General features: G+C 45.1%; 2 protein-coding genes across 2 annotated transcripts; one reads left to right on the top strand and one right to left on the bottom strand.

Annotated features, from left to right (window-relative positions):
* Positions 1 to 973: 973 nt before the first annotated feature.
* On the bottom strand, positions 974 to 6273 carry SPRTN (SprT-like N-terminal domain). Its single transcript, XM_082277047.1, has 5 exons — positions 5961 to 6273; positions 4630 to 4729; positions 3727 to 3855; positions 2711 to 2978; positions 974 to 2408 (listed from the first exon to the last, which is right to left on the bottom strand). Exons 1-5 carry the CDS (start codon positions 6227 to 6229, stop codon positions 1687 to 1689), a joined length of 1488 nt encoding a protein of 495 aa, XP_082133173.1. The 5' UTR covers positions 6230 to 6273; the 3' UTR covers positions 974 to 1686.
* Positions 6274 to 6446: 173 nt separating this feature from the next.
* On the top strand, positions 6447 to 11443 carry EXOC8 (exocyst complex component 8). The gene is made up of 2 exons (XM_082302381.1): positions 6447 to 8059; positions 8712 to 11443. Exons 1-2 carry the CDS (start codon positions 6536 to 6538, stop codon positions 9318 to 9320), a joined length of 2133 nt encoding a protein of 710 aa, XP_082158507.1. The 5' UTR covers positions 6447 to 6535; the 3' UTR covers positions 9321 to 11443.
* The last annotated feature ends 1418 nt before the right edge of the window (positions 11444 to 12861 follow it).

The raw sequence follows: 12861 nt of genomic DNA, 5'->3' as shown, positions 1-12861 counted from the left end.
TACTGGCAGTCATTGTTATCCTTGTGGGTAGGACACTGTATTCAAGCACAACATTTTACAGAAACAGCATTCATAGTAACATACCCAGAATGAAGGTGGCCATGACCCATTAATAACAGGCTGCAATAAGTAGCAACTGCAAAGCCTTCCTCTCTGGATAAAAGAGATCCTGGTATTAGAATACTTCCTTGTAAAAACACATATGACAGAGGTGCTCTTTTTCCATAGCTAATCCAGAATTGCTCAATTGTTTGGACAAAGATCTATTTTAGGACGTGTATATGAGGGACAGACTTGCCTACAGCTTAAGTTCCCCCTCCCTCCACAGGCTACACCAAATTCCTCATTTGTTTTCTGTTTGGCCTTCAGATGAACAGTTTAGAAGTAAAAGAAGACATTAGGAAAAAAATCCCCACATTTAACAATACCCACAGTCCTTCTCCTTTACTCCCATCTGTCACAGTAGGAAAGACAAATGAGGAAACTGCAGAGAACAATTGTAAAGGAAATACCTCTCACAAGTGCTTCATGATGTGAGAGATCCTTTGTGGCGCAATTCTCATCCTCATCTTAAAAACATAAGATAATACAAATATTTCTTGGTAGTCCTGCCCTTGAAAATGTCAAGTATCACTGGAAACACTGATAGATGTTGCAGCTTTAAGAAGGAAGTATGGAAAATTAACATGGGAAAGCAAGTTTTACTATCAGTATTTGTAAAATTTTTCACAGAAGTGCAACAATAATGAAACCATTTTAAAAACAGGATGGTGAAAGCAGAAGTTGATGCAATCTGTATTCACCAGCACCCGTTTTACAGGGAAATTTAAGAAGGAAAAGTGTTAATACAGAAAGGCTCTAATAAACAAGACTGTTATTAAATATACAGGTAAACCCACTGGTAAGTAATACAGAATGGCCAGGCTTAGTGGAAATTTAAACTTCAGTAACAATTTATTTAAAGTATGCAAGAACAAAGTAATTTACATTAATCTTCTGTAGTGTCAATATTTTTAAAAATATGAAGCATTTAAAAGGAGTTAAGAGAGCAGCAGTAACACAGTAAACATGTACGAACCAGGCTGATACAGCCATTTGAAACTACGCTAACAAGACATAAAACGATTTTGTTTAAAAACTATTTATATAAAACAATTTTTATATTTAAGCAAACATATTTACAATCAGTTTTACTGATTGTAAGGAATCAAACCGTTTAATGTTTAACCCGTTAAATACCTTAGCGCAGCAGGAGAACATTTCAGGAAGCTCATATAGAAAACACATGTGCCTGGCACTCAAAACTTTTCATGGCACAGTGGCTTTAGTACTCAACTGACTGGCCTGCTAACCACCAAGCTGGCTGGCTTCCAGAAGAAGCAAATTGAAGACTGTCAGGTAATGTCACTTTAATCCTAATTTGTCCTGTACAGCACTGGAAGTTTAAATGGGAAATCATGAAAGCTTGTATGACATGTCCAAGAGCAGTCTTTACCAGTATTCCTAGCAGCATTCCACGCAATTTTTACTTACTAGTGTGGGGATACGGAGATCAGCTACATTTTAAATTCCATTTCAGAACAAGCACACAGGAGTGTAACCACAGCTAAGCAAACCCTGAGCAAATTACCTTTCAAGCAACGTTTCCAACCCGGATTCGTCTTTTTGAGACAGATTTCTGCTGTTTTATGCAAGACAAGAATCAAGATGTTCATTTATTTTAGATTCCAAAACTTCAGTCTCGCAGACAGGACAACTGACTTTTCTATCCTGCCTCACAGGATTGCTAGGACTTGCAGAGGACTGTGTAAATTCAGCTCTGTTTTTTGTAGTTGTAGTGACATCAGTACCCCCCTTTTTGATGAAATACTTTTCAAAGGCAGTTTTGTCTTCCTTTTTTGGCCATCGCTGCAGGGTATTAACACATTCTAAGCTTTTTTTCTCAGATGCACCCTGAGCTGTTGGGGTCTGCTCCAAACAAATTTGTTTTGGTGACCAGTTAGAAGATGGCATAGCCCTCTTGTCAACTGGTGAGCCTTGGCCTGATGTTCCTTCAGTAACACGAGCCATCCTAGCAGGCAATCCACAGTCGTTCTCGTCATCTTCTGTACAGGCAGCAGAGGGTTTTGGAAACTCACGCTTTACAGCTAAGTTGGTCTTTTCACTGGCACCATTGGTACGAAGTGGAAAGATGCCACTACGGGGTAATTTTTCCCATTTTATCTCATTTTTAGGGATTGGTATTGTCCTCACTGCTGAATGATGCAGTGAGCCGTGTGCTTCACTGTTTCCAATGGAGCTGCTGGTATTTGTGTTTTTTTCTGAAAGGACACCGTCTCCTCCTCCAAGCCGATATCCCGTTCCACTAAAAGGCATCAGGTCTTGCATACCATGCATTTGTGTCTTGCCTGAAAAATCAGATTAAAAAATAAGTTAATGACGTTTTCATTAAAAAAACATGGCTCAGTATTTGAGGTGCTTCACACAAAAAAATCTGCTGTTTGAAAATAGTGCATAAAACGGAACTTTTTGTAGACAATTCAGTTGAGGGATTTGTGCCTAGAAGTGCACAAACAAACAGGCCCTGTTCTTTGGCTATGTAACAGTAACATGTAAACCAAGCTTACATAGTGTTCCGTCCATATTTGTTCAAGAAAACATTTGGACAAAAATCAGTCTGGCAAAGAAAAAAAAACAAACCATAAAATACCTTTGTTAGTTGACTTGAAGTGTGGAAGTTTTGCTGTCTGAGTTTTCTGCTTGGACTTCTCTGAGAATTTCTCTGGCTCCTTCACTTTGGTGAACGTGCCCCCACATGTCCTTTGATGTTCATCCCACCAGAAGTCATGTGGATTGGGTGCTCTGTTCATTGAGCGCTTCACATACCCAAAGTAAGGCGCTCTGTTCTGGCAGGGGCCATTGCATCGCCACCAGTGCTGGCGGTACACATCAATCTCATCATAAAAATCGTGATAGATCTAAGTTAAAAAAAAACACAAAAAACAAACAGTCATTCAGGAAGTTACAAATTTGATATCACTAGCTCTATAATATTAAAAAAAAAATCTATTTCCATTCAATTCTTTTCACTACTGCTGTGATTTTTATATTAGCAGTTAAAAGAGCTGGACCTGAATAAAATTTGGTCAACATTTAGCTACCATTAAAACAAAACTTTAAAAAGATAGGATACATAGGACTATGTCCTCGTTATTTTGTTTAAACTGCAATAAAATAACTTTGGAAATCTATCTACAATTTCACCTAGAAGATGAACTGTTTAGAATGCATTGCAAGCAATACCAGTGTTGTATTCTCCTTTCAGCTGTTACCTTAACTGATCTTATTAGACACATTATTTTTAAATATTGACCTAAGTATCATTACCCTCTATTGACATAAATCTTGACTGCTCTTCACATGGAGCTCTTCTGTCCCTGCTACCATTAAGCTGTTTCTAGTTTACCACAAAAGCTTAAAGAAAAGTTCTTACAGAGAATATAGCTGAAAATTATATGACTAACAACTCACCACATCTTCCTCAACCTGTTCCCACCACAGTCCCCAACAAAGTAACTATGGAACTGGCACACACTTGGATGCAAATTAGTGTTGGTACCAACTGTGGAGTGTCTAACAAGAAGATCACTCATACCACACTGGGCAACTAAAACACCAGATCGGGAAGAAAGCTCTGTTAAATCAGGAGAAGAGGATTATTCTTACTGTGACATTGGCTCCAGTCAAGAGATTAATGCGACGCATGTGCTTGCAGAACTCCGGTCCATGAGACTCACGATCTTTGTAGTTATGAGTAACAAAGAGCAGGGCATGGATCATTTCGTGCAACAGTGTCTGAAATGACGCAACCATTAGATATTTACTGAAAAGCATTGCGTTTTCAATTTCAAAATTAAGCTGCAGCTATTTTAGTCCTCTACATTGATTATGGTACTGATCTTACCTTTGATTATTGGCATATTCAGTGAATAAAAACATAATACTTAGATCTATCAAACCAAATTAGCACTATTCCCACACCACCAAAACATGCTGGAGAATATCACTTCAATAAGCAGCATTCCAAAAAGGAGAAATAATCTTCAAACTTAAGTCACATCTTTAAAGAGCTCATCCCCTACACTCAAAAAAAGAGCCACTTTTGAACAAGTTGAAACTCTACAGCATTTCTGTCCTTAGGCAAACCTGAATGTTCAGCCAGCTGAAAGCAGCAGCTCTGGCAGAGGCCCAGGAAGCAACACAAAGTCATGTTAAGTTATATCCTATATCCTTATTTTCCGCCGTCGGCCCTTTCAAAACTACAGTCCCTATTTGAATATTAAAGGATAATTTAGGAGTTAAAAACTTGGGCTGTTTTTTTCTCTTTATAAAGTCAATAAAATAAACAAGTGACTTTAGCCTCCTATTTTGAGTTGCCCACTTAGAAACATAAAACTAAAGATTACCATGATACTGCAACACAAGCCACACTAGCATAACAGTATTTTATGATCCATAAGTTACTGCACATAAGAATCCCACTACAAAATCCAGAATGTTTGTATGGAGCAGAGGAGGGGGCAGGCACAATGCACTTTACGTGTAGATTCATAAGCCATGTTCAAATACCTCCACAAGATCCTTCCTTGGCCTTAACTTTAGAAGCGGCTCACTGAGACGAATGGAACACAACCCACTTCTTTCATGATATGAACAGATACCAGCAGAGCTGAAAGGAAAAGCAGAAAGAAAATGTGAAAATCTGTTCTTTCTGTAGCACATGAAGAAAATGGAGAACTTAGGCTAAAATACCATCCCCTGTAAACACATGCTAGGTCACTCAGAATAAGGAAAAAAAATCACTTTGAGTAGTTACTTGAAAAACTCAGCACCATTAAGCTGAGAAGAAAAAAATCCACAAGTTCCTTAGAGTAGAAAAGCCTGTTTTGAAGGCAGAAGAATGTTTCCTTTAGAACTCGTGATGGAGTGAAATAACACTATATGGATGCTGGCGAGTCACAGCAGCAAACACTGACTTAATTGCTGATTGCTTCAATTTCACTTCCCACCCTCCCTCAACTTTAGACTCATACCAAACCTTCATATACCTTCACTTCTGTGTGCTAATCCAGCAAACACCACTATTTTTGTGTGTTACTGAGTCAGTCCTCTACCAGTGTAATATTCAACTATTTCCAAATGTCTAAAGAATACTACAACAGCAGAGGATAAGAGGGGGGCAGGACTCCAGCCGCCAGCAATTGCATCTGCTGCGGAACTGCAGACTGCACTTCAAAGATTCCTGGTTTTGTTTAACCTCAGATTTCTTCTATATTCCTCTTCCTAGTCTGTTCTAGGTTTTTGTAATATACTATTATTGGTTCTTTGCCTTTCGGCCGTGCGGTAGAACTATCATGAAGACTGAGTACGTGTAGAACTATCATGAACACGAGTACGTGAAGTTTCCACACACATCGTCTAAGACCAAGTAATTTCTTCCATCTTAACATCCCTCCGGCTTGCCTGCACGCCGGGGAAAGCCATAGGTGGCTGCCAGGGACGACAGATGCAAAGCAAAGGAGACAAGGACAGCGACCACCTCATGTCCCGCCCTACGGGATATGCCAGAGATGCGGGACATTCAAGCGGCCGGGAAGAGAAGCCTTGGCACCAGCACGGCGCTAGCGGGGCACAGCGAGGAGCAGCACAGAGTGACAAGTGCGGCAGCTCTTCTCCGCCTCCCGACACTCGCAGCCACACACCAAGGCGGGCTGCGGCTCCATGGGTGCCAGCCCTTTCCCACCGCCCCGACACCGCGCACGCTGCCGGGGCCCCGAATCACAGGGACCAGCCTCCCCGCCGCCTCTCCGCCCCTGGCGACCACCCCCGCACATCCCCCGGCCCCCGGCAACCCCGGAAGCCGGGCCGGCGCTCCGCCCCATACCCCGCCGGTGCCGCACCTGGTCATGCGGGGGCTCCAGGACACAGTGACCGCCTCCAGCTTCCCCCAGAAGAGCGTCTGGTTGAAGTGCACGAACAGGGCGTGCACGTCGGGGCTGGGGTCCAGCAGCTCCCACGCCTCGTCCACAACCGACAGCGGGCGGAGGGACGAGCGGTGCGGCGAGAGATCAGGGCATTTTGCTGCTGCTGCTGCCACCGCCGCTGCCTTGTCCTGCTCTTCCCACTCCTTCTGCAGCTTGAGCGCCAACAAGAAATCCTCGTCCTCCATCCCGAGCGCAGCTCCCGTCGGGCGGCAGTGCCGCAGCCGGCATCCGCTGGCGCCGCGGCGCACGCGCAGCAGCAGTGCCCGGGCTGCGGCCGCGTCCTTCCGGAATGCGCGCGCCGGCAGAGTCCCCTCCGCCCCTTCCCTTCCCTTCCCTTTCCTTCGCCTCCCTTTCCGTCCCTCCGCTCCCGCCCCGCCCGCCGCGTCCCCGCGCGTCACTGCGGGCAGCCGCTCCCGCCGACCGAGCCGCGGGGCGCAGGCGCGGCGTTCTCGGCGGCGGCGGGGCGGATACCGGGCGGCGGCGGCGCGGCCATGGCGCTGTCGCTGGGCGAAGGCGGCGGCGGAAGCCGGCTGCGGCGGCAGCTGGAATCGGGCGGCTTCGCGGCGGGGGAGTACGTGAAGCAGCTGTCGCAGCAGTCGGACGGGGACCGGGACCTGCAGGAGCACCGGCAGCGCATCCAGGCGCTGAGCGAGGAGACCGCGCAGAGCCTGAAGCGCAACGTCTACCAAAACTACCGGCAGTTCATCGAGACGGCGCGGGAGATCAGCTACCTGGAGAGCGAGATGTACCAGCTCAGCCACATCCTCACCGAACAGAAGGGCATCATGGAGGCCGTCACCCAGGCCCTGCTCCTCCAGGCCGACCGCGACGACCCCGCGCTGGGTGCCCGCCGCGCCGCCGCCGCCGACCCCTTCCTGCCTCTGTCGGCCAAGGAGGCGGCGGCCAACGAGGAGGGGCGGCAGCGTACTCTCACCACCCTCCTGGAGAAGGTGGAGGGCTGCCGCGACCTCCTGCCCGAGAGCCCTGGCAAGTACCTGGTCTACAACGGCGACCTGGTGGAGTACGATGCCGACCACATGGCGCAGATCCAGCGGGTTCATGCCTTCCTCATGAACGACTGCCTGCTCGTGGCCACCGCCCTGCCCAACCGCCGCGGGGCCTACCGCTACGATGCCCTGTACCCCCTGGACGGGCTGGCTGTGGTCAACGTCAAGGACAACCCGCCCATGAAGGACATGTTCAAGCTGCTCATGTTCCCCGAGAGCCGCATCTTCCAGGCTGAGAACGCCAAGATCAAGAAGGAGTGGCTGGAGGTGCTGGAGGAGACCAAGCGCAACCGTGCCCTCAGTGAGAAGCGGCGCCTGGAGCAGGAGGCCCTGCCCCGGCCCGCCCCAACGCCCCCCGAATCCACCAACCCCTTCGACGAGGATGAGGACGAGGAGGAGGAGGATGAGCCCTCCGCTGAGGACGAGGTTGTTGACCTCTCGCTTGAGTGGATCCAGGAGCTGCCTGAGGACCTGGACGTCTGCATTGCTCAGCGGGACTTCGAGGGGGCGGTGGACCTCTTGGATAAACTCAACGAGTACCTGGCGGACAAGCCTGTGAGCCAGCCCGTGAAGGAACTGCGGGCCAAGGTGGACGAGCGGGTCCGGCAGCTTACAGATGTTCTGGTGTTCGAGCTGTCCCCAGACCGCTCGCTGCGAGGAGGGCCACGGGCCACCCGCCGAGCCGTGTCTCAGCTCATTCGCCTGGGCCAGTCCACCAAGGCGTGCGAACTGTTCCTGAAGAACCGGGCAGCCGCGGTGCAGACGGCCATCCGGCAGCTGCGCATCGAGGGCGCCACGCTGCTCTACATCCACAAGCTCTGCCATGTCTTCTTCACCAGCCTCCTGGAGACGGCCAGGGAGTTTGAGACGGACTTCGCCGGCAACAACGGGTGCTACTCGGCCTTTGTTGTCTGGGCCCGCTCGTCCATGAGGATGTTTGTAGATGCCTTCAGTAAGCAAGTATTTGATAGCAAAGAGAGTTTGTCAACTGCGGCAGAGTGTGTCAAGGTAAGAGGGGGTTGGTGGGACACAATAGCTGAAACAAAGGCTTCAAAGCTTTAAATTCTCTTTTCTAACCCTAGTTTAGTTATTGACTCTTGTGTGGGTCTCCAGAGAGGTTTCCTGCGTTTAAAGGTTAATATTCATTCGAGGTTTGTTTGGTTTTATTCAGTTTAACAGAGGAAAGCCTAAAGATTATAATACATGTCAAGAAAAACCCTGCCTTTATCAGAAAGCAAAATGGGTTTATTCTTAATTTGCCTTTAACTGGTAGGAGATCCTAAAATTTACATAAATTACATCTGAATTATAAGTACTTCAAAACTTTCTCTTTGTTTTCCAAGGCTGTCCTGAACTACATTTTCATATTTTTTTGCAAGACTAACTTTCTCAGGCTATGCTTTCTTTCAGCTGCTAATTGGGAGGGGGAAAAAAAAAGCTTATGTGTGAGTTATATTGTATTTGTCCAGGGTATTTTTGACAGCCAAGGTTTATCTTTCAGTTATTAATTTCTCATTAATGAAGTTCTTAAATCATGAGAAGTAAGTGAAGTAAGAGTAACACTTCTCAGTTTTCTGACAGCGATAAATTTGGTAAACGTGTAAGATGTAAAGGGTACCTGCACACTAATAACATCCTTTGCTTTTCTTTGTTATCCCAGGTAGCTAAAGAGCACTGCAAGCAGCTGAGCGAGATTGGACTGGATCTCACCTTCATCATTCATGCCCTCCTGGTGAAGGATATCAAAGGTGCTTTACAGAGCTACAAGGATATCATCATCGAGGCCACCAAGCACCGCAACTCTGAGGAGATGTGGAGAAAGATGAACCTGATGACTCCAGAGGCACTAGGGAAGCTCAGGGAGGAGATGAGGAGCTGTGGGGTGGGCAATTTTGACCAATACACGGGTGATGACTGCTGGGTCAACCTTAGTTACACTGTAGTAGCTTTCACCAAGCAGACGATGGCCTTCTTGGAGGAAGCGTTAAAGCTTTACTTTCCAGAGCTGCATATGGTTCTTCTGGAGAGTCTCGTGGAAATCATCCTGGTAGCTGTCCAGCATGTTGATTACAGTTTACGGTGTGAACAGGACCCTGAGAAAAAGGCATTCATTAGGCAAAACGCCTCTTTCCTGTATGAAACTGTCCTTCCTGTTGTGGAAAAAAGATTTGAGGAAGGAGTTGGAAAGCCAGCCAAGCAGCTACAGGATCTGAGAAATGCCTCAAGATTGATGCGTGTGAATCCAGAAAGTACCACCTCTGTGGTGTGAAATGAACCTAATTGTTCCTGTGAGCAGGGGGGCAGCACTTACTGAAAATGTTGTACATTGAATAGGTGAACTAAACGGGGGTTTTTTTGAGTCCCTGAAAGTTGCAGAACTCTTAACTGCTGCATTCCAGAAGCTGAAGACTTTGAATCAATGCCTGCAAGCATGCAGTGCTTTACTTGGTGGATGAGGTGTAGGGAAGTGAGAAGGTGGAGGTCACATGTCCTTGGGCAGCATATCCTGTACTAAGGGCTTGTATAGTATTTATGACTTGGGAAATAACAGTAATACAAGTTTTGGCCAATTGTTTGTGAAAGTCTTACATATATACAGCATATGGCAGGAAAAGATCAATTCTCATCATGTCACTGTAGCAATTCTTTTTTAAGGCAGTGTTCTGGTAGGAGGGGAAGTGCTTGAAGCATTCCCAGGGTGTGGTATTCAGTGAGGCACATCCACCATCCAGATGTGACTCAGCACTGCAGAGAAATTATGTGGATTTGCACAATGTGATTTGTGTGCTAGCAATGCAGACTTTTCATTTTCTTTAACCTTGAGATTATCTTCATTAGTTTCAGAGGCAGATTGAAATAAAAAATGGTTTTTTAGTATAGGATCTTGTGTTTGCATGAAGGGACTTCTTCTGTTTAATAAGCTGGCCTGTCAGCCTAAATTATAGCTGTCTGAACCATTTGTTCCCTTCAAGAGAAGTGAGAACAAGTTGCTTCCCTTTCTCTTTTTGTTCCTCTTCCGTGTTTTCTTATGGATCTAACTGAGGTCACGTCCAGTGCGAAGTGTGCGCTGTTGCTTGAGGTGCTGTCACAAATGTGTTATGGGCCGTTGTCTGCTGGTAGGAACCATGGTGAAGAGGCATAAATGCTCTTGAGACATGCAGGGCAGGGAGAGGGTCTGAAGGGACTGTTTCATTTGGAAGAAATGAAATGCTAGTTTTGCTGTACAGAAGCAGAACCTGGTGAAGAGACTGAGGCTTTTTGTAAGAGACGTGAACTTTGAAATATTCATTGTCTCCCGCAAGAACTAGCATAATTTCCTGTAATACAGCAATAAGCAAGAAGAACTATCTTTTTTGCAGAAATCACAAGGATTTGGTTGGCAATTCTAATGTTGATGGGGAAAGTTTATACAAATGCTCTTATGTTTGGATTGAACAGTGTTGGCTGTCTTGTGCAGTATATGTCTGTGAAAATAAAATAAGCCAAGTATTGTGTCAAGGCTGGTTTGGAAAGCTGTCAGCATCAACTTCTAAGCTGTGCAAACTTCTTCCCCTTTGGTGCACACTTTCTTAGTTGTGAGAAAATCATGTTACGGCTAAGGAACCTTGTATTAATCCCTCAAAAAGTGTCCTTAACTGGAATAATTAGGTATTCTATTCTTGTAGTGCTTTCAAAATAAAGCTTTTGCAGTTTGTATCATGGTAATGAATGCCTTGTGACTGCCTGAGCAAACAAAAGGTATCACCAGTGAAACATTCTGCATAACTGTTACACTGAAACTTCTTAATTTCTCCCTGTTTTCACAGTGCTAGTTCAATGCAGTTTTCACTTCAGTGGCTGGGTTTCGTTCTCCTGCTCTTTGGATGCCTTTTGGACTGTCAGATTTTGCAAAGCATCCTATTGTTTCTGCTCACTTGCTTTTCGGTGTTTGGGCCTTTTGCTAGCAATTCACAAAAAAAAGTAATACAAAATATTTTTAAAGGGTAACTTCGCTCATTGCTCCCAACTTAAATTGATGGAAAACCAGTGAAATAGCCCTTCTTTTATTTTAAGGGACAGGGACAGTGAGAGTTAGAACTTGTGTAACATGTTATGTCCAAGAGAGAAAGGCCTATTGGTGTTATTTCGGTACTGAACTGTTTTTGATATCAGAACCTAGTGAAGTATAGCAAAGTAATATAATCTCTGTCATCTGTTTAAATTGGGCAAAGGTAGCATCCTAATCTGAGAAATACTTTCAAGTGTATTATAAATGAGAGCTCTCTGTGGTGATGGGTATTTTGGAGGAGAGGGAGAAGAGATGGCTTTTTTTTCTGTGAACACAGGTATATTTCTTTTTTTTTTTTTTTTTTTAACAGCAGAAGAAAGCAGAATAAATACAGATGAGCCTTATCTTTGTGTGTGTGTGTCTTTGCAAGAGGAGGGTTAGATCTGGAACTCTAGACTGATTATTGTGATGCTTGAGGATTTTTTGCAAGAAGCTGAATTGTAGTTTCCCAAATTCCCGAGCATTAACATAAGGCTGAAAAGGAGAGCCCTGTTCATGCTTCTGTTGTGAGCTGGTGTAGCACAGCTTACCCTCATCAGAGGATGAAATGTAGAATGTAATTCTGCCACATGCTCTGTTATGCCTCTGTCACTGAGCCCTCATCAATCTATTTATGGCACACTGAGCCTACTGATTTTGTCTCTACTGCATCCATGGAGCAGTGGGCTTGTGTTGATGTTGGTTTTAATGAGTGAGGGAATCTGGCTTTTCATTTGGGTCATCAAACATCATGTTCATGTGCCTGTCACAATTCAAACAGGTGTGGATTTGTATAAACTGCTGTAAGTGGCATTGATATTTTGTAACTTGTGAATCTGTTAAAGTCATAATAAAAGAAAAACAATAACCTAAAGAAAATGGTGTGGAATTAAATTAAGCTAAACACCCTTTTTTGTTAATTTAGTTAACAGAGAAAAATCAATGTATGGTGAGTCATGGTTTAATAAATTTCAGTTTTGGAATGGCACTTTCCTTTTCCTGAGCTGTGCACTTGTGGGGACAGTGATGTTCACACTGGGATTTGCAGTAACTACTGAATAATATGATAACAGTTCTCCTGATTTGAGAAAGAACTAATACTGGTTTTTTTTGAGACAACTGCATATAAAATATGGTTTCCTTTAGCTGCTGTGGCAAAATGGTGCAAAATGACTTTTTTTTAAAATTCAGATAAATTTATGTATTAGAATTTAATGCAATAATTTTTCTGAACAGTGAAGACCATGTATTAAAACTTTTGGACATACAACACTAGTGGTGTATTTATTTTGATCGTCAGAAAGGAGATGTTGGTTCGAAGTTGGACTTCCAGCTAAGTTGGAGAGCTTCAAGTCAGTCCCTTGTGAAAGAGAGGTGAGCAGCAGCCAGCTGATGAAAACCAAGTGATGTCACTTCAGGTACATTCTTACAAAGTCACTTCAGTGAGGTCATGCTGGAAGAAAATGTTTCTGGACACAGGGGAGAGGCTGTACTCTCGCCTTATGGGACCTCGGGTGGGTGTGTGATGGATTATCAACACCCAGGCAGCGTAACGCTAAAGGGTTTGTTAGCTTCCAGACTTTATTGTTTCTGGAGTCCATCCGTGCTTAACTTGGATGCTGAATGTGTAGTACAGCCTGTCCCCTCACTAGGTGGAGCTTTGAGCACTTAAACCTCCGTAGGCTGGCACGGGCACGGGCATGGGAGCTGTGCTGCCCGGCGGCGTGGCTTGGCAGGTTATGGGCAGCATGCTGAGGGGGGCGGAGATGCTGCAGAGAATGAT

This window comes from Coloeus monedula (genome assembly GCF_965178545.1).
Source record: "Coloeus monedula genome assembly, chromosome: 2".
Lineage (NCBI taxonomy): Eukaryota > Metazoa > Chordata > Aves > Passeriformes > Corvidae > Coloeus > Coloeus monedula.
The sequence above is the reverse complement of the archived record's forward strand: the minus strand, read 5'-3'. Positions and strand labels throughout refer to the sequence as shown.